Below are 25246 nucleotides of genomic sequence, written 5' to 3' on the forward strand. Positions count from 1 at the left end.
AGGCCCCCACATTAGCCCACAAATGCCTATTTAATCCATATTACAGATGAAAATATATCATTAATTGCATAATGCTATAGTTTTCTAGAAGCATTATCAATTATCACAGTGTTATCTGGACCAATAAAAACACCAGGATTGAAAGTCCTTTATAATGAAGTCAACTGATTAAAATTTTTCCCCGTAAATTGTAGGAGGAAAAGAACTTGTATGCCCTGAGGACTAAACACTTCAGGACATACCTGTTTTTTCACCTTACCCAGTTGAAGACAAACAATAAAATTACAGCTGTATAAAGCTGGTCTCTGCAACTTCCCTCTCTTCTTGCTGGGCCCTTCATTCCCCGCCCCCATCTTTGAAATCCAATTCCTAGTACTCTTCGCTCCATCCCCTATCCCCCAAACAAAGCAAGATCTTTTACACCTGTTAACTAATGCGTCCGCATTCTAAAATAATACATTTACATGAAAATGTTACTTAAACCAGACATTTATTTTCTAAAACATTCTCCCAAAACACAAAATGAGAATTAGTTTCCATGGAAGAACTCTTTCCCCAGGAAGAACAAGCTGGTGAGGGGGTAGTTTTTTGTTTTTTGTTTTGTTTTGTTTTGTTTTTGCCAAGAGACCCTCTCCAATCACAGGAAGCCCACTCCATAGCAAATTCAATCAGTCCTCTCTCAATGTAATGCATACCCAGAAGGAGGGCAGAGAAAAATAAGGAACTGTTATCAAATTTGTTACATATGAAAACTGTATTGTGTTTATATCTAAAAATATCCTTAACTGTTAGAAATGCATAATAAGGTATTTGGATGGAATGATGTGATATGTGAGATTTGTTTCAAAATACTTTAGCTGGTTGGAAGAATATTATTAAAATGTCCATACTACCCAAAGCCATTTACAGACTTAATGCAAACCCTCACAAAATACCAACAACATTTTTCACAGAACTAGAACAAATAATTTTAAAATTTGTATGAAGCCACAAAAACCCTGAATAGCCAAAACAGTCTTGAAAAAAAAACAAACAAACTGGCGGTATCACAATATCAGATTTCAAGACACACTACAAAGCTGTAGTAATCAAAACAGTATGGTGCTGGCACAAAAATAGACACATAAATCAATGAAACAGAAGAGAGAACTCAGAAATAATTGACCACAATTATATGGTCAATTAATCTTCAACAAAGGAGGCAACAGGAAAAAGACAGCCTCTTCAACAAATGGTTCTGGGAAAAGTAGACTCCAACATGCAAAAGAATGAAACTGGAACATTTTCTTACACTGTACACAAAAATAAATTTAAAATAGATTAAGGACCTAAATGTGAGACCTAAAACCATAAAAATCCCAGAAGAGAGCACAGGCAGTAACTTCTTTGACATCAGCTGTAGCAACCTTTTTCTGGATATGCCTCCTGAGGCAAACAGAAGCAAAAATAAACTTTTGGGACAATATCAAAATAAAAAACTTCTGCACAGAAAAGGAAACAATCCACAAAGTTAAAAGGCAACTTACTGAATGTGAGAGAGTATTTGCAAACGACATATTTGATAAAAGGTTAGTATCCAAAATACATAAAAAAACGTATAAAACTCAACACCCAAAAAACAAATAATCCAATTTAAAAATAGGCAAAAGACATGAACAGACATTTCTCCAAAGAAGACAGACAGATGGCCAGCAGACATATTGAAAGATGCTCACCATCACTCATCATCAGGGACATGGAACTCAAAACCACAATGTGATATTACCTCACATCTGCCAGAATGGCTAAAATCGAAAACTCAAGAAACAACAAGTGTTGGTAAGGATGTAGAGAAAAAGGAAATCGCTTGCACTGTTGGTAGGATGCAAACTGGTGCAGCCACCGCGGAAACCAGTATGCAGGTTCCTCAAAAAATTAAAAATAGCATTTGGTTTTTTAGTGAGGCTGCAGGGGTGGCTGCTGTTCTCTGAGCTTTGCAATGTCACCCAAGGACAAGAAAGATGCCAGAAAGTCAACCAAGAAAGAAAAAGACCCAGTGAACAAACCTGGGCTAAGACCAAAAAGAAGTGATCCAAAGGCAAAGTTCAGCACAAGCTCAATAACCTGGTCTTGTTTGACAAAGCAAGATATGACAAACTCTGTAAGGAAGTTCTCAGCTATAAGCTTATAACCTCAGCTGTTGTCTCTGAGAGACTGAAGATCCAAGGTTCCTAGCCAGGGCAGCCCTCCAGGAGCTCCTTAGTAAAAGACTTATGAAACTTGTTTCAAAGCACAGAGCTCAAGTAATTTACACAAGAAATACCAAGGGTGGAGATACTCCAGCTGCTGGTGAAGATGCATGAACAGATCCTACCAACTGTACATTTTGAAAAAACTTTATTAAATAAAAAAATTAAAAAAAGAATTACCCTATCACCTATTAATTTCATTCCTGGGTAATTTATCCAAAGAATATGAAAACACAAACTCAAAAAGATTAGCACACCCTTATGTTTACTGCAACATTATCTACAATAGCTAAATTATGGAAGCAGCCCAAGTGTCTGTCAATAGATAAGTGGATAAAGAAGTGGGAGATATATATGTTTATGTGTGTGTGTGTATGTGTGTATATATATATATATATGTATATATATATATGTATATACATATATATATATATATATATAACTCAGCCATGAAAAGAAATGACATCTTGCCATTTGCAACAACATGGATGGAGCTAGAGAGTATAATGCTAAATGAAATAAGTTGGTCAGAGAAAAACAAATTCCATATATGGAATTTAATAAACAAGTGAACAAAGGAAAAAAAGAGATCATCCAAAACCAGATTCTTAATTATAGAGAACAAACTGATGGTTACCAGAGGGGAGGCATGTGGGGGGATGGATGAAATAGGTGATAGGGATTAAGAGTACTCTTATCTTGATTAGTACTGAGTAATGTATAGAATTGTTGTATCACTATATTGTACACCTGAAACTAATATAACACTGCATGTTAACTATACTAGAATTAAAAATTTTTTTTAAATAATCCAAAAAAAACCCCACTTCAGTTGCAAGGAGGACAATGAGAGGAGAAATGAAACAAAATACTGATAATTGTTGAGGGCAGGTGATAGGTAGTGAGAGATCATTATTCTTTTCTGCCTTATGTATGCATAAAAATTTCTATAGTAAAAGGTTTTAAAAGAGCAAGAGACTGTTCTCTTACTCACAGGTAGTCTTTTGCTTCTTCTCTTTTCCTTCATTGTACCTACTGTTGTCATTATACATTTTTGAGATTATTTAATGTTTGCCTCTAACTAGACTTTAAGCTCCATGAGGATTATAAAGATGTTTGCTTAGCTGTAGTAGAACTGCTACCACTTCACAAAGTTTCTGGCATGTGACAGGCCTCCAACAAATATTAAGTCAATGATTTAGTCAATATGATAAGTCATTGTGAAACTGGGTCAATATCAATAAATGCTCAATAAATCCTGGGACGCCTGGGTGGCTCAGTGGGTTAAAGCCTCTGCTTTCAGCTCAGGTCATGATTCCAGGGTCCTGGGATCAAGCTCCACATTGGGCTCTCTGCTCAGCGGGGAGCCTGCTTCCTCCTCCGTGTCTCTCTCTCTCTCTCTCTGCCTACTTGTGATCTCTGTCTGTCAAATAAATAAATAAAATGTTTTTAAAAAATAAATAAAATGGAGGGGAAAGCCAGAAACCTTTGGATGAAGGAATTCAACATATTTACTTATATGTACTTACCATTTAAATTCACATGCTTTTCTATTTAAAGTTAGTACAAATGTCACAAAAACAGATTTAACTTCATGTAGCTTGGCTTCACTACGCTCATGTGATGTACTCAGTTAATAACTATAATCTCCATTTTATGATATGGAAAATATGGAACTAAAAAGTTAGGAAACTTTTTCAAGGTCATGATGAAACAGAAGCACAAATGAACAAAGATCAGCTCTGTTCTCAGGCCTCATGCTGTTTCTAAAAGAACACAATTTTTGTCTCAGGAAAAATAAAACAATAAAAGAGGAAAGGGAGTACTGTATATATTAATTCAATCTTCAGTGGCTAAGAAACTTGAGCAGCTGTATGACAATCTCAGTTGGAAATGTTTTGACTTTGCCCAAAACAATTTCAAGGTTGAAGTGCCTAGTAGTAGAGAAATTGTAAAACAAGAAGATGAGGCATTTAGACAACAGGGAACAGAAAAAGGTGACACTTAAATAATTTTTTTAAACTGGTTAAATCAAAATAGTATAATGAGGGACAACTAACAAGAAAATTCATAAAGGGAATAAATACTAATACCAAGACATTAAGACACCAGTTCCCAAGTTTCAAGTTTATCTCAAATATAATACTAGAATTAATAATGTTTCTATTTAATCATTATTTTATATAGAGGTAGCCTACTAAAATATCACTGTGCTCCTAAATCCTTTTGAAATGGTTAAAATCCAAGTTTACCTTAATTTAGTAATAGATAATGATGTGCACATTCAGAAAGGCAGAACTGCCAAAGGTTTGTGATTAATGGAAATATAACTGTTTGTAAAACTAATCTTAATTCAGCCAATGTGAAAGCTCTTGAGTTACGGTGCCAAAACATGTCACAGCCACATTTATGAAGAACATTTAGAGACAAACTAATCAAAGTCTAAAATAAAGTCTGCCGCAGAATTTTAAAAAAAAAATTTTATATATATATATATATACACACACACACACACACACACCTAGTTTTAGCAAAAAAAAAAAAATTAAATTAAATATCCCAATAAACTTATTTTGGGGAGAGAGTCTGGTAAGACCTTTTTTGTTGTTGTTGTTCCCATAGAGGGTTACAAAGAGGTATCTGGCCTGGGCTAAATTCTACACTGCGTTACTCTACTGTACTCAAGCGTAATTACTACTGTTGGAGCTGCTACAAGGACTCAGGGCATTCGTTCAGCTTTACTCCTGTAGTCTCTATATCATGGGTTGTCAAATCATGCTTCCAATTTGCAGTACATCATTCACCGCAGGGTAACGATTTACATATGCAATTTCCAAACAAGAATGAAAGATTTACTTGCCCCTTGATGGCTTCTCCTCAACTTTTAAAATAATTTATAAAAGCGCCAGCTGAGCATGACTTCCCATCCCCAAATCATCTATCAATACCTTAAGCTTTTTAATGTAAGCGGTAAAAGGAGTACTGTCCTCTGAAGGCAGACAACACTGCCGACCCACGCGAGGCACTGATTTGTAGTTGTTTTTCCACTGGGATGATGGATTTGCGCTCAGCTACTCACGGTGCCTACTAGGTCCCCCTGGTGACCAACAGTACGTGAAGGCAGTAGTAGGGCTCGAAGACATAGACTGGCAGCGGCACAGAGCGTGGAACGGGAAATCATGAAAGATTAACACGCGAACAGTACACATGACATGACTGAGAATTACGTTTGCATTTCTGGGGTATTTGAGATCGGCACCAGACACTGTCCCCTTTCCTTCTGGAAAGCAAACACCCATTCGCCTCTTTCGGGCTTCCGAGTCCTACCTCCTGTTTAAATCACGAGTGTGATGGAAAGATCGAACCGAGGGGCTCAGCACTAGGCACACGTAGCTTCTCGAGGATCTGGGGAAACCCTGATGTGACAAATTGCCATAATTTTCTAAAATATGGTGGAATGACACACCACCTCTCCTACCACCGACCGAAGACACAGAGTCGTGAAAAGCCGACCTGCGGGGCCCACGGGGGAGGGGGAGGAGGAGGAGAGCGCCAGACCAGGGAGAAGCCAGCGCACGTCCCGAGCCCAAGCTGCCGAGCCTCAACTACTAGGGGCGGAGGGTCGCACCCGGGTCACGTCTCGGGGCTCTCGGGATGCTAGGGGCGCCAGGGCGAGCCCGGGCGGGGAGACCCGGGCCCCGGAGCCGGGCGGCCCGAGCGCGAGAGGCGCCGGGGCAGCCATGGGGGGCGCGGGCAGCGCCGCCGTAGGGTCTGCGGCTCCCGGGCTGCCGGGGAGGGCGCGCCGCCAGGTACCGGACAGCAGGGGGCAGCGGGTTTCGGGCGGGCGCCGACCTAGGGAGGGAGGAAGAAGGCAGGCGAGTCCCGCACCGTGGGGGAGGGCGCCCAGCGGGCTCGCCGCCGGCCTACCTGGAGGTAATAGGGTTTCCTTAGCCAGGCCCCCGGACAGAGACTCCTCGCCATGGTAATCACACATCGCCCCGCCGCGCCGCAGTCAGAGGCGGACCCGAGCACTGGCGACCCGGCTCCCCGCCTTCCCCCTCCTCCCCGCCCCCAGCCCGCCCGGGCCCGCCCACTCCTCCGCCCCCGCCGCGGCGAGCGCCGCGCTTCCCCCAGGCCCCGCTGCGGTGGCGGCGGCCGGCTGCCCGAGGCTCGGCCTCACGCTCTGCTCGTCCGGCTGCCGCGGTTATCAGAGCCGCGGCTGCCGACTCCGCCATAAAGGGGAGTCGCGCCTTGCCTCGGCCGACACAAATCCAACTACGCCTCGCGCTTAAAGGCGAGGCGTGCGGAGGAGGCAGAGGGCGTCGCGGAAGGCCGGGTGTCGCACGCTCCACGCGGGGAGGGGCGGGTCTTGCTGGGTGTGTGCTGCGCGGGCTGGAGCGTCGACCCTTCGGACCTCGCGGACCAGCTGTTGGCTCCCGGCTCCCAGCGAGGCATGCGCCGCGCGTCCAGCCAACGCCGCTACCCTTCCAGTTCGGACTGACGTTCCACTCGGACTGTGCTCCATCAGTCGGGACGTGTCTGGGCGGGCTGCACGGAAATTTAAGGGAAGCTTGGGGTTCCTTGCGTGGAGACAGGCTCGTTCTCCCTCGCGCGCGGCGGCGGGTGCGGCCTGCGCAGGGGGCGTCTGCCGCAGCCCGAAAAGCCTTCGCGCGCCGCCCCTGAGGACTAGGGCTCTGCGCTTGTGGCGGAGCGAACGCGGGTAGGGCTCCTCTCCGCTGAACTGAGAGTGTCCCCCAAAGCCATTTCGCTTCTTAATGGCCTTAAACTTTTTTTTTATAATGTACTTTTTTAGAAATTCAGACTTTAAGTTTGTATTGTTTTCAAACATCTTCAGAGTTTTCCTGGCCCCACCCAGAAACCCTGACTTTAAAAAAAAAAAATAGTACTGAATTAAATGTAGTCCTGAAGATAGGAGACCTGGGACGTGGCATAGTTACTCAGGGAAGGCTACATAGCGAAGGGTGTGGTGTCTTTCTTTTGACAGTGAAGTCCAAATAAGGGAAAAAAGAGCCACCCTAGTGGGAGAACAGCTATTGATCCGAGAGACTCTCTCGTAATGAAGGAAGACGCGTTTTTGCTTTTTTTTTTTTTTTTTTTTCACCCCACATACCACCTTCCACGTGATGCCAGCACAGTTTTTTAGGTAGCCAGTTAGAACTCTTCCTGGCCTGTTGCTCTGAACACTGTTTTCTCCGGAAGCAAACCTTTACTCAGTCTCTGTGGTTTTAAACTAAACCTCCTAATGGTGCTTTGCATTTATTTCCTGGGGGAAAAAAAGAAAGAAGAAAAAAATAAACTTCGCACCTGCCCCTCCCCCAACCCACATACAGGCACAGATTTTAAACCGGGCCCTTTGTGATTGCTTGCAGATAAATCCATTTTTCATTGACTTTCAGTTTGGATTAAGAAAACAGTGATTTCTTGAGTTTGCTGAGAATGGCTGCTATCTGTTACATTCATTCATTCATTAATCCAATAAATACTAATCGAGCACCTGGACATTGTTCTAATTGACTGGGTTATAAATCTGTACAAAACAGTAATGTCAACCCTTGTGAATATTACATTTTCGGAGTGGGAGCAACAGGCAATAAGTAATGAATACAACAAACGAAATAAATAAATAAGTAAAAATAAATAATAAAGCTGATAAGGGATATTAAAAAAGGAAACAAATCAGTGGAGATGAGGGGAACCACAGGTGGTGTAGGTTTGAAGAGAAAGATTAGGGGTTCAATTTGGACATCTGGCATTTGAGACCTATTAGAAATCCAAGTGAAGGGCACCTAGGTGGCTCAGTTGGTTAAAAACTGCCTTTGGCTCAGGTCATGATTCTGAAACCACAGGATGGAGTCCTGTATTGAGCTTCCTGCTCACTGGGGAGTCTGCTTCTCCCTCTGACCCTCCCCCCTCTTCTGCTCTCTCTGTCTCTCTCATTCTCTCTCAAATAAATAAATAAAATCTTAAAAAAAATAAATCCAGGTGAAGGTCTTGAGTAGGTAGTTGTATTTTTGAGTCTGGGGTTAAAGACAGTGGCTCAAGCTAGTGATATTTGAGAGATACTAACATTTAGATGATATTTACAGCCATGAGACTGGACAAGATCACCAAAGGAGTGAATGCAAATAGGAGAGAACCAAGAATGAAGCTAGCAAAGGAGACTGAGAAGGAACAGCCAGTGAAGGAGGAAAACCAAAAGAGAAGTGCCTGGAAGCAGAGTGAAGATAGTATATCAAGGAGGAGCGAATGCTTATATGCTTATATGTGAGTAAGGACTGAGAACTAACTTTTGGATTTAGTACCATGGAGGCTATTGGTGGAGGCTATTGGATCAGTGGGAGAAACTTTGATCCATGTGAGTTTAAGAAAAAAATGGGAGGAAGGAATTAGGATGTCTAATACAATTCTTTTGAGAAGTTCTTTACAAAGGGGAACCCAAAAATGAGCAGTAACTTGTGGTGGAAGTGGAGTCAGCAGCAGACTGACAAATTGGGAGAAATACTTGCTCTTGAGGAGAATGATCTAGAAAAGATCTGGAAGATGAAAAATTAATGCAGGATCAAGAAGAGAGAATTGCTGGGGCAGTGTCTTTGGGAAAGAGTTTGGAATCAAGCACACAGGTGGAAGGATCTTCTGTAGACAGGAGCACAGGCTCTTCTATGGGAACAGGGAAGCAGGCAGATAGGAGGGGTGGTGGGAATCTGGAAATTCTCTTCTGATCATTTCAGTTTTCTCAGAGACAAAGGAAGTAAGGTCATCAGTAGAGAGGTCCAGAAGAGTAACAGAGCTTTGAGGAAAGAAGAGGTGTGAAGTAGTTATCTAGGAGAATGGGAAGATGAATGGACTAGGGAAAAATCATATGCTTACCGAGTGCCATAAAGGGCCCACTTGAGTTCATGGTCATGAATTAAAGTGAGGTAAGTTAGTGTGATTGTACCTTTTTCATCCAGTAATAATTGGCTACCAGACATGGGCTCAGAACAGGTTTCGAATTCTTTTAAATCAGGTTTTACCAAGGGAAGAAGAGCAAGGAAGTTGAAAATGTAAGTAAGGGAGTGATTATGATTCTCCATGGAGTTTAGGATGAGGGAAGAATGAATATGAAGAGATTAAGGACAGAGAAGAAGTTGTAGAATCAATGCATTGCAAGTTTTTGAGGGACTGTAGGAGTCAGAGAATAAAAGGGAATGAGCTGAAAAAATAGACGTATAATAAAGAGTCTGACTCCATTTTTTAAATATTCACTGATAGCTTTCAAGCCCCACCTCTCCTCTTCTCTGCAAGTATCCCACATCCAGGAAAACAGATAAGATGACTCCTTTGGTGCTGGTGGAAAGTACAAACCAAGCAAGACCCAGCCCACTTGAGGGAACTTTCACCCTGGTCCTACTCCCATAAAACCCTAAGACAGTCTCCTTTCCTTATTCCTTTATACCATATTTGTACCAGTTTAGGAGCCTGCCCTGTTCTCCACAGAAACCTTTTTATAAGTAATAAAATTGTTTTTGAAGATTTAATTTTAAGTAATCTCTATACCCAACATAGGGCTCGAGCTCACAATCCTGAAACCAAGAGCCATGCACTCCACTGACTGAGCCATCCAGGCCCAGTACAACTTTTCATACTCTCTTGGTACGTGTGTGGCATTGTCAGTCTCAACATCCAAACCACATTTGAGGTAGAAAAGTCCATCCTACTTTTGCAGAGTGAATACAGCAATATGGTAATTAAAGTGGGATACATGAAAGCAAGATTACGGAGAAGTGATGAAGTCTAGAGTAGAATGCAACAATGGCAGCAAGTGCCTAAGGAGTGCGGAATACAGTGTCTTTGGAAGAGAGTCAAGAAGAGAGTAAGGATTATCTATGTATATATTGAAAACAAGACTTAGAATTAGGAAAGGTGCTAGAGAGGATGCAAGCAGCTGAAAGATAAAGTCCTTGAAAAATAAGGCAGAGTGATACATGAGTGAGTAGGTGACTGCCACAATGAGTAAGGTGATGACATCAGAGGACATGAATTAAAAAACAGCAAAGCAAATACTGGGCAAAGGGAGAAATTAGAAAGGGAAAAGGAAGAACAGCCTGAAAGAAGCAATGAACAGCAAGGAGGATTTCTATCCCACCTCCGCGTCCAGTGGTATGAGGTCTCTGGAAAGCCTGCAGGGAAAATTCCATCTACAGGGGGTGAGCCAGGCTTGCTTTAGAGCAATGTGAAGGAAATACTCAGAGAAGAGATTGAGAATACAGAGAATTTTGCTGGTGATGGACCATGAATTCCAGAGGACACAGTGGAATAGTCTCAGAAATTGGGGAGCGGTCAGAAAAGGATTCAAAATAGGTGACATGAGGAGCCTTGAGGTGGGCCAGTAGGTAGAAGATAAAGGGTGACCTGGAAGTCTGGAATTTTTCCTGATAAGGGATATAACACAGAGGAATAACAAGGATAAAAGTTCAACCAAATGAGAAGAAATGCTTACTCAGCTCTTATTTGGAATCAACAAAGCTTAAATGTAATTAGTATTTTCTTATTGGAAGGGGAAAATTAGTTTAGATAATTTTCATTTCAAACTTGGGTTGTTTTCGTTGTCATCACATGTTCTAGGAGCCTGTGAGGGAAACGGGGCCAGGGCAATCTCCCAGGGTCCACACCAGGAGCTTCACTATAGGTGGGTTTGATGAGTCCTCATACCACTGGACTTGTACTTTTTGTTTTTAAGATTCTATTTATTTGACAGACAGAGATTGCAAGTAGGCAGAGAGGCAGGCATAGAGGGAGAGAGGAGGAAGCAGGCTCACCGCTGAGCAGAGACCCCAATGTGGGGCTTGATCCTAGGACCCTGAGATCATGACCTGAGCTGAAAGCAGAGGCTTTAAACCCATTGAGCCACCCAGGCGCCCCAATGTACTTTTGGTTTTAGATCCTTCTTATGTATTCCAAGATGAACCCAAGCAGGTTGGCCAATCGCAAATTTGAGTAGGGAACTTTCTGCCTCTTGATTTGGCCCTCCTTTGCACTCTCATTACATTAGCTCTGCAAATTCTTGATCTTGTGTGCTGGTCCTGCATTACAAACACCTAAATTCATGTGCTTACCTGGCACTCATTCATATGGAACTTAAAAGTTTTCTGTTTTTCTAAGTAAAAACTAGCTAATCCCAAACTAATCCATATGATACCATCCAGAGGTACTAATTTGTCATCATGTAGCATAACTTTGGCCTTCCATGGACAAAGTAGCAACTCCAATATTTCAAGTAGAAGTGACCTCTGAACAACATCAGTTTGAACTTTGCAGATCCCTTATATACAGATTTTTACAGTACAGTATTGTAAATGCATTTTTTCTTCCTTATGATTTTCTTTTTTTTTTTTCTTCCTTATGATTTTCTAAATAACAGTTTCTTTTCTCTAGCTTGTTATAAGAATATAGTATATAGGGGTGCCTGGGTGGCTCAGTGTTAATCAACTATTCATGTAACCGATAAGGTTTTCAGTCAACAGTAGGCTATCAAGTTTTTGGAGAGTCAAAAGTTATGCACAGATTTTCAACTGTATGGTGGGGGTGTTGGCACCCCTAGCCCCCATGTAATTCAAAGGTAAACTGTATAGGAAAATCAAGATCAATTATCTTTGAACTTTTTTGTTTATATGTTCTCAAAAGAACTTTGAAAAATACATCTATCCCCTTCTCATTTTTATATCAGTGTCCAAAATTATTATCATAAAATAAAACAATAGTAAAGGAAGTAATTTCAATATTACATTGTAAATATTGGCATTTAAAAATAAGAACCACGAAAGTCTTAAGTATGTTAGTGGACTATAAATACCATTGCAGTTTGATACCATTTAAAGATTAAATTATTTTTCTTTGGCTATCCTAATTGAAACATTATTCCTTTTTCTTCTTCTTTAACTTTTATAATTCCATTTCCCTTATAGAATTTTGTCCTGTTGTATATTTTTACACATTCTAATTTATTTTCAACCTGTCATACTTCCCTACAATGAAAAATAATTTGGTATGTTAATGCCATTTATGTTTATTTTAAAAATTTGATTTTTGAATATATAATACTCTCATCTGTTTCAAAAAGAAAAACTAAATAAAAAGTATAGATTGAGAACTCGTCTTCCTATGCTCATGGCTTTCTACCTTATCCCTACCCTACAAAGATAATCACTCATTAATTTTTAATGTATTCTTCCAGTGCCAGTGTCCCTTATATAAATAAAAACAAAATTGAATATGTATTTTAAATCGAAAATATATTTCATCTTCCCTTATCTTACATAAAAGTTGGATTGCTTTATTACATTTTTAAAAACTGTAGTAATGTACTGATTAGATTAATGAAAATGTACTAATTAGACCAATAATACCAAATACACCCCTGACAAGAACTCTTCCTTTTCCTTTTCCCTTGAGTGTGGGGTTGGGTCACAAATTCAACTCATATTCTTCAAGGACATTTCAAAACCTACTGTGCTTTTAGTCTTTTGGATTCAACACCAATAAGAGTCAAGAATGTAAATGGTAGTCCGGGGCAGCCATGTTTTGTTTGTGGTTCAACATTTACAGATAGGAACATTTTACATAAAGATGCAGATTTCTGACTCTTGTGAAAATTGGATGATCAGCTAACTCAGCATTTCATTCACCCAACAACAATGAGATGGGCTGAGTACAGACAACTCTTTTCCAGGCCCGTGCTCTAGTTTGCCATAGTCCCCCCTCACTCCCTAATGTTTCTGCCTCAGCCCCCAGCACTTTTTTCTCTTTCCAGGCTGTTGCCTATAGGCATCTGAATTTGTAACCTCTGAGTTAACCTCCTTGTGAGTGATTTGGGAAAGGAGACACAATCAGAAGTTTCTTTGAAGCTTTAAAATAGGGGGCAGGAAAGGGACTAATGGAGAGAATAGAAGGGAGGAGATTAGGCTTTGAATTAGTGATTCAATTAAAAAAGAACCCCTGTTTTATGTGAAATTCCCCAGAGAACAGAATAGACAAAGTATTTATTTACACTGTTTCCTGGAGTATTAATTCAGTACCACTATCCACTAGAATGGGAAGGCAAGGTGGTGACTGAATTTACACCCCAGGAAAAACGAAGTCTGTTGTGACTTAGTCATGAGAATATAAGACTAAAATGACAGGGCATTAAAATAAAAGATTTAATAGGAAAGAATGAGGGAAGGAAGGAAGGATGGAAGGAAGGAAGGAAGGTAGGAAGGAAGGAAGGAAGGAAGGGAAAAAAACTAAAATGAGAGATAAGGCATTCATTTATTTTCTATGAAAAGGCAAAATGAATATTGATTTTTAAAAAATACAATAATTCTGGGGCACCTGGGTGACTCAGTGGGTTAAGCCTCTGCCTTCAGCTCAGGTCATGATCTTGGGGTCCTGGGATCGAGCCCTGCATCGGGCTCTCTGCTTTGCAGGGACCCTGCTTCCCCCTCTCTCTCAGCCTGCCTCTCTGCCTACTCTCTGATCTCTCTCTGTCAAGTAAATAAATAAAATCTTTTAAAAAGAAAGAAAGAAAGAAAGAAGAAAGAAAGAAAGAAAGAAAGAAAGAAAGGATACAATAATTCTCTAATTGTCTGCTGATATCACCACCAAATATTATGAATCTCTTGTGTCCAAAAAATTATAAAATGATGTTAGGAGTATATAACACAAGAAATTTAATTTAATTTAATTTAGCAGGCATTTTGTGTGTCTGGTTTCTTAATATTTAATTTAATTTAATTTAATTTAAAGGAATGATTACAATTTGACAGCAAATTCTAATTCATTATTATGCCCTTAATACCTACCACAGCACCTGGCATATAGAAGGTAATCCATAAATATTTGCTGAAAGGATAAATGAATAAATGAGGCTGCCAGGAGGACAAAACGTACAAAAACAAAATAGGTTTTAAAGATGTTTTTAACTTAAAAGCAACGTTCAGAATCTGAAACAGAATCATGAATGACAGTCTATATTCTGTTTCTTCTTATTGGTACATTCCCTGAAGAAATATTGTGGGCTTTTTGGAATAGTTCCTCAAGAAAAGGAACAGCCTATAATAATTTGGTGCTAGGATTTGTCTGACTCGAGGCATAACACTATTAATTCTGGAAATTGAAATCCCCCAATGAAAACATGGCACTGAAATACTTCTATTGAGAATTCATGATGACTATAGCAAGCATGTCAAAAATTATCATATAAAACTTGTCACTTGCCTGCAATGATGGCATTTCTTAGAACACCTTTGGATTAATCATGAAAACAACTATTCTTTGAAAAGCTGCTGGAAGGAAAAAAAAATTGTCCCATGGAAGTTATTGAAGGGTTTATTTTGTTATGGTGCATTGTGGTCTTCAGCAGGATATCAACTTGTCCTGAGACAGAATATTTTCGGCCTCTTGCTATAGTCGCAGGGTCTCCTATAAAATAAATGTCAATGTCATTATATTCAAATAGCATTCCACAATCTGGTTTCCCTGTTTTGTGTATAAGGATATGCCATGCTCTCTACAGAAGGGGAAAATTGCGTAGAGACTGCAGCAAGAGGTGACCTGGTAGCACACTGCCAGAACCCTGTTTATTAAGGAGGTTTGTAGTATTGTCCTTCCTTCTGAAGACCAGCCCTAAATATTTCCTAGTTCTCTCAAGTGAGGAATAACCATCCAAATCCAGGAAACATCCAATTCTCTCAGATGACAGCAGAGATCTTAGGAGACCCAGATGTTTCCTCACTGATTACCCCCAGTAAAATCTAGTCAGAACCAACCAATTCGAAGATATAATAAAGTGTTCAGACTTCTTGTGGAGCATATTCCTTATCTTTTTCCAAGTTGTGTGTGTGTGTGTGTTTTCTCATTTTTTTCAGTGTTCGTTGTTTCCATGTAGTGATTAGGAGCTATCTGAAGGCAGGTAGATTCTGTTTGGTTCTGCTGCTTTCTCACTGTGTGACCTCAAGTTACTTAAAATCTTGATGCCTCAGTTTCATCTTTAGTAGTAGGTCAATAAACCTATGTGACAATTTAATTAGACTGTATGTTATAAAGTTCTTAACATAACACAAACAGGCTAAGTACTACATATACACAGATGCTTAAAGTGCCGCACTGGGAAACCATATGAAATAGCTTTTCTTTTAGGTAGAAAAAGCCGTAATAGGAGTTTTTCACTTCAAACACGTAACTGGATAAATAGATAAATTTATAAACTCCTGTGAAATTTGTTATTGAACAAATTCATGGAGCACCAACATCTTCAACAAATCTTCCCCAAAAGCTTTAGGTAAAAATCCATTTTTGAATTTAAGGGGGAATGAACTTTTCCACACAAATTAATTTTCTTTTTCTTTAAGATTTATCTATTTATCTTAGTGAGGGAGGGGCAGAAGTAGAGGGAGAGGGAGAGAGAGAATATCAAACAGCTTCCCTGCTGAGTACAGAGCCTAAAGTGGGGCTTGATCCCACAACTTGATATCATGACCAGAGCTGAAATCAAAGCTGCCCACTTAACCAACTGAGCCACCCAGGTACCGCCACAAATTAATTTTCTTAGAAAACAAAACTAGTCCCCTAGTACCAACTAGTACTAGTACCAACTCTTCTAAAAATTGTGACCATTGTTACACTAATGGAGATCTTTTTGAACTATGTCTCTGTCTTATTAAACAGATTATAATGAACACAGTTTATTGATGGACACAATTTCTTGATGCTATAGGATAATACCATGTAAAATCATATATCTGGCATCTTGAGAGCAGGGTGGTTATGGCCCACTAATACCAGAGAAAGGAAGAGAACCAGTCTTGAGCATACCCACTGGAATAGGATTGGAACTTGGGAATACTGACATTTTAACAGGTATTCAAAATATTTCAAGGTATCAGGCCATAGTTCATAAAACCAGCTATCAGTGGGCGGCCCAAGGCAGCAGTCGAACACATAGTCAAGTTGACACAGAGTCAAGTTGACACAAAATCAAATAGCTCAGAGGGAGATAGTTCTCTGGGATTCAGATCAGCAGACTAGAGGTGGTAACTGGAAGATTGTCAGGTTCTATGACCACGACCTGTGTAAAGGGCAGGACTCCAAACTTAGAGGTATAACTGTACTGGACAGGCAACTGGAAGATTAATGGAATAGAGAGCAAGGCAAAGGTTTAATTATGAGTTGGGACACATGAAGAGATCTAAAGTCTAGGATATTATCAAGGTAAAAGCAATACACCTGGGTCTGGTTGACCTGGGTCATATACTGTGGGACTAGAGTCAGTTAAAACTTTCTCAGGTAAGGAGAAGTTGGGTAATTTAAATGCCCAAGGTCATGCTATGAAGGTGCACACCCAGAATTATACCACAGGGTATCTGAGTCTCTACATATTTCTGCTGCTTTGCTTCGTTCACTTTAAAATAAAACAAAGGTTATACTATTCTGGAAAATATAGAAATGACTGAATTTATTTCTCTGATTCCAAGGAAAATTCCAACTATAAAATTCTAGAGTCACATAATTAATTTATAATTTTCGATGGGACAAGAAGAATGAGTCATTCCTTTTTTTAAAAATTTTTTTTAAAGATTTTATTTATTTACTTGACAGTCAGAAATCACAAGTAGGCAGAGAGGCAGGCAGAGAGAGAGGAGGAAGCAGGCTCCCTGCTGAGCAGAGAGCCCGATGCGGGGCTCAGTCCCAGGACCCTGGGATCATGACCTGAGCTGAAGGCAGAGGCTTAACCCACTGAGCCACCCAGGTGCCCCCCTTTATTTTTTTTAAAGATTTTATTTATTTGAGAGAGAGAAAGAGAGAGAGAGAGCCTAAGCAGAGGGGGAGGAGTAGAGGAAGAAGCAGATACCCCATCAAGCAGGGAGCCCCATGTGGGACTCGATCCCAGGCAGATGCTTAACCGACTGAGCCACCCAGGTGCCCTAAAATTAAACTTTTCAAAAGGAGCCTGTATATCCCTACGAAAATAGCACAGTTCAATTAGATTTGAAATTAAATACTAGTTTCAAATTTGGCACCCTAAAATACATTATTGTTAGTGTTTATGAATGATATTTACCCATTTAAAAATATCTAAATTCACATATTCAAAATTTGGTAATAAGCTAAAAACATTTAGTTCAAAGGAACAAAAATTTTCTTGATATAAAAAATAGAATATTATTAAGAATCAATGATTTCTCAGGGTTCTTATTTTAAATTCTTCTTAGATGATTATTATTTTATTGCCCATATTACCAACAATAAATATCTTTCTTTTGAATCCAGATCTCTTTTATGTTCCCTATCATTGCCTTCCTGAGATTCAAATCTAAAGGAGACTAGTAATCCCAGTCTCCAATCCTGCATTTCCTTTTTCCAAAAGGATATTTCCTCTTGATTGCTCCACCTAAAACTCTAAAAATGTCAGTTCTAGAATTGTGAACAATAGTGATGCTTTGCAAAAACAAGTTTAAAAAAATCGAACAGGTAAGGGAAGTTGGAGGTGGATATCTACTAGGCGGTGGGCGATCAGGCATGGAAAAACAGAAGTCGAGAAGTACACAGAAACCAAAGGATAGAAAAATCAGTACACACGAACCAAAGACAGGCAGAATTCAGAGTGTGCCAGAAATCAGGCAAGGACACCAAATTGACCAGAAATCCCAAAAGAATGCTTTAAGAAACAAGGAATGCCAAAAAGCCACGAAGATAGTTAGGAACTCAGTGAGCAAAAGGGTGATCAGGAGGTAAGAGCACAGTCTCTGCAAGAGGTCTGGATGACAAAGCCAACCATCTAGACAAAGAAGTCAATAAGGAAACCTTGATTCTCCTGCCAAACGGTATCCAGCTTGGTACTGTCCAGAGAAGTAGGAAAAAGGAAATAGAGTTGCTCAGGGAATATGGAATTGGGCCCACCAGAGCAGGTCCTCCTTTTTTCTTTTTGTTAACACAAGATTTGCGTGCATGACTAGATAGCTGGCTAATTTTCTTCACTTTCGGACACTTTTATCCAAATAAGAATTCACAGCACTCTGTTGCTCTCTTCCTAGGTGATGTGGCATTCTTAATTGGTTCTCACAGGTGCTGCACTGATTCAAGTCTTGGCAAGAGATTTACAGCATCTCAGGACAAGTTGAGAACTGAAAATAGATCCTATCCATTGACTCAGCAGGACTGTAGAGCTTGCTTCTTAATAATCCTACACCAAGTTAGAACTCGTGTCTGAGACATCCTATTCCATCCCAGTATGGGTCTGATTTTGTTTCAAAGGTAGTTTTCTTATTAAAACAGAAGCATTGACAGCTGGTCCCATGTTATATTCTCCCTCTTTACAGAATGCTAGCCAAGTTCTACAGATAGGAAAGTCTGGTGACATTTCCCTCCTCTTTATAAAGTACAAGTCTTGCAGAACCCACTCCCTGTCAAGGCCAACTGGGGAAACAGAATCTTTTATCTTCATTGACAGAAGGGTTAATCTATTTCATTTCCTTCTTTTAAGCTAGGGGACCAGCACCCCGTCATTTGTGGTTTCACTTCCCACAGTTTCAGTTACCCACAGTCAACCACAGTCCAGAAACAGATAATCCTTTTCTGACATAGTCTCAGAAAGTCAGCAATAGCCTAACACTACATCACAGGGCCTCTGTCATTCACCTCACTTCATCTCATCACATGGACATTCCATCATCTCACAACATCCTAAGAGGTAGGATAAGTATAGTACAATAAGGTATTTTGAGAGAGAGACCACAAACACGTAACTTTCATTACAGTATATTGTTATAATTGTTCTACCTTATTATTGTTGTTAATATCTTACTGTGCCTAATTTGTATATTAAACTTTCTTGTAGGTGGGTGTTATAGGAAAAACCATAGTATATATGGGGTTTGGTACTATTCCTAGTATCATAGGGGTCTTGGAACATATAATCTGCAGATAAGGGTCAGGGGAACTACATTGACAGATAACTGACTTTTTGGTCATGCCTTACCATGTGGGGGTTGATAGCAGAAGTTGAAGACATTTCCTCAGAAGATAAGATTTCTTTTACTTTAGGTTCATGGAATGAGAACTGGTGGATCCAATTTTTCCTTTCCCTCCTCATTGTCACTACAGGGTCTGACAGGCAACTCTGCACCACATCTAGTCTTGTTGAGGTCCCTGTGGTGAGTGATAGTTTCATGGGTTTGGATCAGACTACCTGAGTTTGAATTCCAACTCCATAATTTTCTAGCTATATGTTTTTGGGTAAATTACCTAATCTCTCTGGTAACTAGTTTTCTCATCTTTGAAAGATTAAAAATGATATTTAAGTCATAGGCTTCTTGTGTGGATTAAACAAAATAACATAGCTGAAAGTGTCTTGCACATTGGAAGTTTTTTGGGGACATGAATGAAACCATTAAGTAAACGCTTTGGTGCCTGAAGGGGGTGGGGCATACACTGTTCTCCCTTGACCATCCATCACAAGACCATTTACATGTGAGACTATTCTTTCACTGTGCATAAATTGATTAAAAGACAAAAAACAAAGAACCTCCCCAAGGGCTTTTTTTTTTTTTTTTTATTTTTTTAATAGAGGCTTTTCTCTTGGGTAAATGGAAATTTCCAGTATCCTGGCCCCTAGAGAAAACTTAGCTTAAATCCCCTTGTAACTTTAACAGTACTTGGTATGTAGCTCAGCATCACCATGCACTTAAAGATCAGTGTTCTACAGCCAAGGAAACAGGCTTAGAAAAGTTGGATCATTTACCATAGCTTATGCAGTTAGTCATTATTTAAAAGGGTTCAATGGCTTAGTAGGTTGCTCTTGCGTACTGCCTTAGTCTCAGCTAACACCACTGTCCCACAAATGTTTGCATTTAGCCACAGGGTTCTTCTTTCAATTCCTCCATTGCCCTGTGCTCCCCTGCCACACCGCATTTGCGCATTCTTTTCTCACTTCCCAAAATGCTTCTTGCCTTTCCTTATCTTCTTCCCAAACTCATAGTTGTCCTGCAGATATAAATTCAAATAAGTCTTCCCTGATTCCCAAGACAGGTTCTGATCCCACATCACAAGCTCCCAAAGCCTGTTCATGACCTGTAATGACATTTGTGGAATTATATGGTAAGTGTCTTTTCTCACTTCTAGATTGTAAACTCTTTGAGGGCATAGGCCATGTCTGTTTTTTGTTTACCATTGTATCTACAGAACTTAACTGCATGCCTGGGACATAGTAAACTAGTAATAAATAAATATTTAGATAAAGCAATAAATAAACTGAGTCTGGAGCTCAAGTCTTAGGACATTTTTTTCACTAACAAAAACACAGTAGTTTGATCTAGACAATATTGACTTCACAAGGGTCTGTGACTTTCATGGTCACTCTACAGTTAGGACAACAGGCTCTGACATTGATGTCAAGAACACTGGCACTAATATGGTACAACCAGAAACCTTGCAGAAGACTTTGGAATCCAAGTTTGAGTCATGAGAGGTTTAGCATATTACACGTTCCAAAGGGAAAGTGGATCTCACTACCCTTTATTCAACAAAAGAAGGGGAGAGGAGCTTTGGAATCCTTTATAGAAATACATACAATATAACAAAAATATACTAACATAAATGAGGAAAGGGGTCAAAGGGAAAGTTAAATGGTAGAAAAATATAATACCTAGAGTTTAGATTAATGTAATGTAATATACAATATAGTATAGTATATAATATCCAGGTACTCAAATCATCCGTGAACTTCTGTATAGGCGCTGGGAAGCACACATATTTATGTGTTTCCTAGTGGCCAAGGGAAGGCAAAGATACCACAATATTGACAGTGTAAATACAGTAAGATAAAACAGGACAAGATGCTCAGGAAGAAACACAGCTTTTTCTGCATTGTTGTGATGTATAGACAATTTCTCAGTACGTACAATGATGGAGGTAATGTAGTTGTTTCTTAAAACACCTCTAAGTGTACACTCAAGGCAAAATGATAAAATGTAGGTCAAAAGGGCCATGTCGTGAGGGAGAGGAGTGTTGAGACAATATGGCCCCCCAAAATCTCTCCAAGATTTGTCTCCAAATCTGACAAAATTCAGAATGTCTAGAGAAGGGGTCCATTCCCATTTTAGGCCATTCTCCCTGAACATGGTTTTTACAACCAAACTTTTGTTAACAATTCAACGCCAGGTAATTCAAGGTTTTATTTTCTGAGAAGAAGCTGAAGTGTAGAAGTTCTATGGTGTAATTAAGCATAATCAACATAGAATTGATTCCTTTATTAAATGAAAACATCTAATCAGTATGCAAAAGTAGAAGGCCACCAAAATTTGCCTGGAGGTAGACTGGAAAATTCAGAGCCAAGGTTTTCCTGAGATTGTGTTTTTGGATCCATTTTAATACCCACACCTAATGGGCATAGAGCATTAATTTGCATCAGAAAAAATTTTAAAAGAGCTTTAATTACAAAAGTATAGGCACTTGTGAAATATTCAAAAGACACAGAAAGCCTTCCTACCCTCATCCTCTCTATCCTCACTGCCCCTGGGTAACCAGGGATGCTTTCTTGTGTCTCCTGCCAGACTTTTGTCTATGTATAATCTTAAGAAAATCCCTGAGGGAGCTAGAGGGGATCCTGAATTCCCTAACGCTGTTATATGATGATTTTCTCTCTCTTTTTCATGGAAAGCAGGTAAGATGAACAGGCTGTAACTGTTGTCTCTTATTCTTAAGCAAGGTACACCAAAATCTGTGTGGTCTTTCCAAGAAGATAAGACTCATATCTGCAATAAAGGAAAATTTACGAAGCACTCCTAAAAACCCTGCTTTAAGCTTCTTAGTGTAATAAGCAATGCTTGTATTTTATATTTCTACAAAAGACTGAGGAGAAACCTGTCACCCCTCAGGGTCTCGAGTAAGAGGCCAGGACTGACCATTACCATGGGTTCATAACTTCTGCCCTGAGGAAATTAATAGAAATCGTCAGAACATCTTCCTGTTTTGGAACACTTGCTTGCTTGTTTTGGCAGGGGTTTGGCAGAGGGAGAGGGCATCCCTCCTGTTGTTGACCCTCCTTGGCTAGTGAGCAGAACTCACTCTGGGGCCCAATCCCATTCAGATCACTAAGTAAGCCCACCTTCAGGCAGATGCGCAAGGATAGCATGGCTGTTATCATGGCATTGCTTGCTCAAAATTACAAAACATCATACACATGCACACAGACATATACACACACTCCTCACTTGCAATAAAACAAAACAAAACCTCTTTTACAACTCTCTCTCAGTATCCTTTGATTTTTGTCTTATTGTGATCTTTTGAAAAAATGAAAATAAGGTCCTAGTCAGAGAGACAAGAAATCAAATTTTGAAATCAAATTTCAAAATCAAATTTTGAAAAGCTGTACAAGTGTATTTTTAAATACATGAGATTCTATTTTATACACTGTAATTTGCTTTTTATTTAAAAGTTTATCACCTACATGCTACCACCTAAATTCATCCTATTCTTTATAATAGTTTTATATATATACTGTAAGGCCATAGTTATAAAAGACCTTGTTATAAAATTATTTTAAAATGTACCATCATATGAATGTACCATAATGTATTGAAACTTTTTAAATTAATAAATGTTTTAAGGGCACCTGGGTGGCTCAGTTGGTTAACAGACTCTTGATTTTGGCTCAGGTCATGATCTCAGGGTCATTATATCAAGACCTGGTTGGGCTCCATGCTCAGTGCAGAGTCAACTTGAGATTCTCTCTCTTCCTTTCCCTCTGTCCCTACCCCTGCACACGCTCGCATGCTTGCTCTCTCTCTCTCTCTCTCAAATAAATAAATAAAATCTTTATAAAAATATTTTACTTGGACTCCAATTTTCATTCATTGAAATAACACTTTAATGAAGATCCTTATGCAGAGTTTCCTGGCATGCCATTTCCTGCAAATTAAGTTGCTGGTCAAAGGACATGTATTTGAAATTGTAGTTGATATTGGAAAATTTTCTCCACAAGTATAGTACCAATTTATACTCTCACAGAAGCATATTAAAATATCTGTTTGCGGGGCGCCTGGGTGGCTCAGTGGGTTGGGCTGCTGCCTTCGGCTCGGGTCATGATCTCAGGGTCCTGGGATCGAGTCCCGCATCGGGTTCTCTGCTCAGCAGGGAGCCTGCTTCCCTCTCTCTCTCTCTCTCTCTCTCTCTGCCTCTCCATCTACTTGTGATCTCTCTGTCAAATAAATAAATAAAATCTTAAAAAAAGAAAAAGAAAAAAAAATAAAATATCTGTTTGCTCAGATATTAAGGAACTATTGAAACTTTGTCAATCTGCTAGGCAAATGAAAAAGTATCCTCCTTCTACTTTAATAATTGTTTCCGTAATTAGAAGTGACATTTTTGAAATTATGCATCTTTTTTGTGTTTTCTGATTATTTATATTTCTTATGTGAATAACTTCAAAGGTAGGATTAATTCTTTAGTGAAACTGACCCTTTAGAAGGCTTTTCAAGGGCTAAAACTGGTTCATTAGTGTTCTCTTTGGTTAACAGGCTGTAGAAGGTATATTGCCTCGGGTAACATAAATGAAGTGTAAGCAGTGTAGCTTAAGTGGGCCTCAAGTGTGACTACAGCAGGGACTGGAACATCTTCAGAAACTTTTGTTCAGTCTTCACTGCCCTCTGCATACTGGCTTTCTTGAAGATGGCCCCATAAGTTCCGGACCCTCCCAAGTTCCCATCTCCCATATTTGTCACACTCATTGGCCTAGCTGAGATCATGTGTCCATCCATCTCTGTGACCAACGAGATGTTAAAATGACTGCTACCCCTCACTAGAACCACACGCTTTGTAAGAGAAGAGGAGGAATTTCCAAAAAAGGAGTGGATATGGCAAAAACTAATTAGATATCTCTCAAAATCCTTGTTCTTTTTTTTAAATGTATATGATTTATTTATTATTAACATATAATGTATTATTTGCCCCAGGGATACAGGTCTGTGAATCATCAGTCTTACACAATTCACAGCACTCCCTATAGCACATACCCTTCCCAGTGTCCATAACACAGCTACCCCATCCCTCCCCCCACTACTCCCCAGCAACCCTCAGTTTGTTTCCTAAGATTAAGAGTCTCTTATGGTTTGTGTCCCTCTCTGGTTTCATCTTGTTTCATTTTTCCCTCCCTTCCCTTATGATCCTCCTTGTTCTCCTTTTATCTCTGACTTTTATCTGGGCACATGGAGCTCAGAATGAAGATAGCATTTCTTCGTTCTCCCTGACTGTGTGTAACTAACTTCTAGCCAGTGGGATCTAAACGAAAGAGTATATGCAACTTCTAGGAAGAGTCCTTAATAAGAGAGGCATGCTTCTTTCTTACTTCCTGCTACTTGGAATAGAAGTGTTTTGGTTGGACCGGAATAGCCAGGGTCATGAAATGGAAGCTGTAGCAACAATTTACAAGAAGGAATCTGGATCCCTGGTAATCATGGAGCCACTCCAGAGCTGTCCAAATTTTTGGAAAGAGAAAGCAAAACTCTAGCTTGTTTTAGCTCCTAATATTTTGCATTTACTGTCACTTCCAGCCAAAATTAATACTGATGAAGAAAGTGCTGTTTTACCAGAAGAAGGGAAATCTGCTTGGGCAGGGGGGCGGGGAATAAATGTCCACTGCAAAGATTCGGTTGATAATTTTTAAAAACCTCACATTCTCTATCCACAAGACTAACTTCCTCACTTCCTTCAAGTCCTTGCTAAACTATCACTTTTACCATTTTTAAATACTTTTATCAAGGTATAATTGATATACAGTAAACTGCATATACTTAAAGGTACAATTTGGTAAGTTTTGATGTATGTATATACCTGTGAAGTAACCACCACAGTCAAGATAGGGAATGTATTCATCGCCTCTACAAGTTTTCATGTACCCCTGTACCCCTCCCTAGGTACTCCCTAACCAGATAACCACTACTCTAGTCTCTGTCACCACAGGCCAGTTTGCATTGTCTTCAGTT

General features: G+C 39.7%; 1 protein-coding gene, 1 non-coding gene and 1 pseudogene across 3 annotated transcripts in view; 2 read left to right on the forward strand and 1 right to left on the reverse strand.

The window, feature by feature from the left end:
* The window catches only part of DIPK1A (divergent protein kinase domain 1A), a 121627-nt gene extending 115323 nt beyond the window's left edge, over positions 1-6304 (reverse strand). The window contains exon 1 of one of the 2 annotated variants that reach the window (XM_032867142.1): positions 6156-6304. In XM_032867142.1, the coding sequence (XP_032723033.1) occupies positions 6156-6209 (54 nt within the window). In that variant the 5' untranslated portion in view covers positions 6210-6304. The remainder of the gene's footprint in view (positions 1-6155) is intronic. The other variant, XM_032867143.1, reaches the window with a different exon arrangement.
* On the forward strand, positions 1979-2353 carry LOC116873366 (annotated as a pseudogene).
* An 8179-nt stretch (positions 6305-14483) lies between the features above and the next one.
* On the forward strand, positions 14484-14552 carry LOC116873503. Its single transcript, XR_004383827.1, has one exon. It is a non-coding gene; the product is annotated as a small nucleolar RNA SNORD58 (small nucleolar RNA).
* The last annotated feature ends 10694 nt before the right edge of the window (positions 14553-25246 follow it).

The sequence above is a fragment of the Lontra canadensis genome, unplaced genomic scaffold (assembly GCF_010015895.1).
Source record: "Lontra canadensis isolate GAN:19392208 unplaced genomic scaffold, GSC_riverotter_1.0 scaffold33, whole genome shotgun sequence".
NCBI lineage: Eukaryota > Metazoa > Chordata > Mammalia > Carnivora > Mustelidae > Lontra > Lontra canadensis.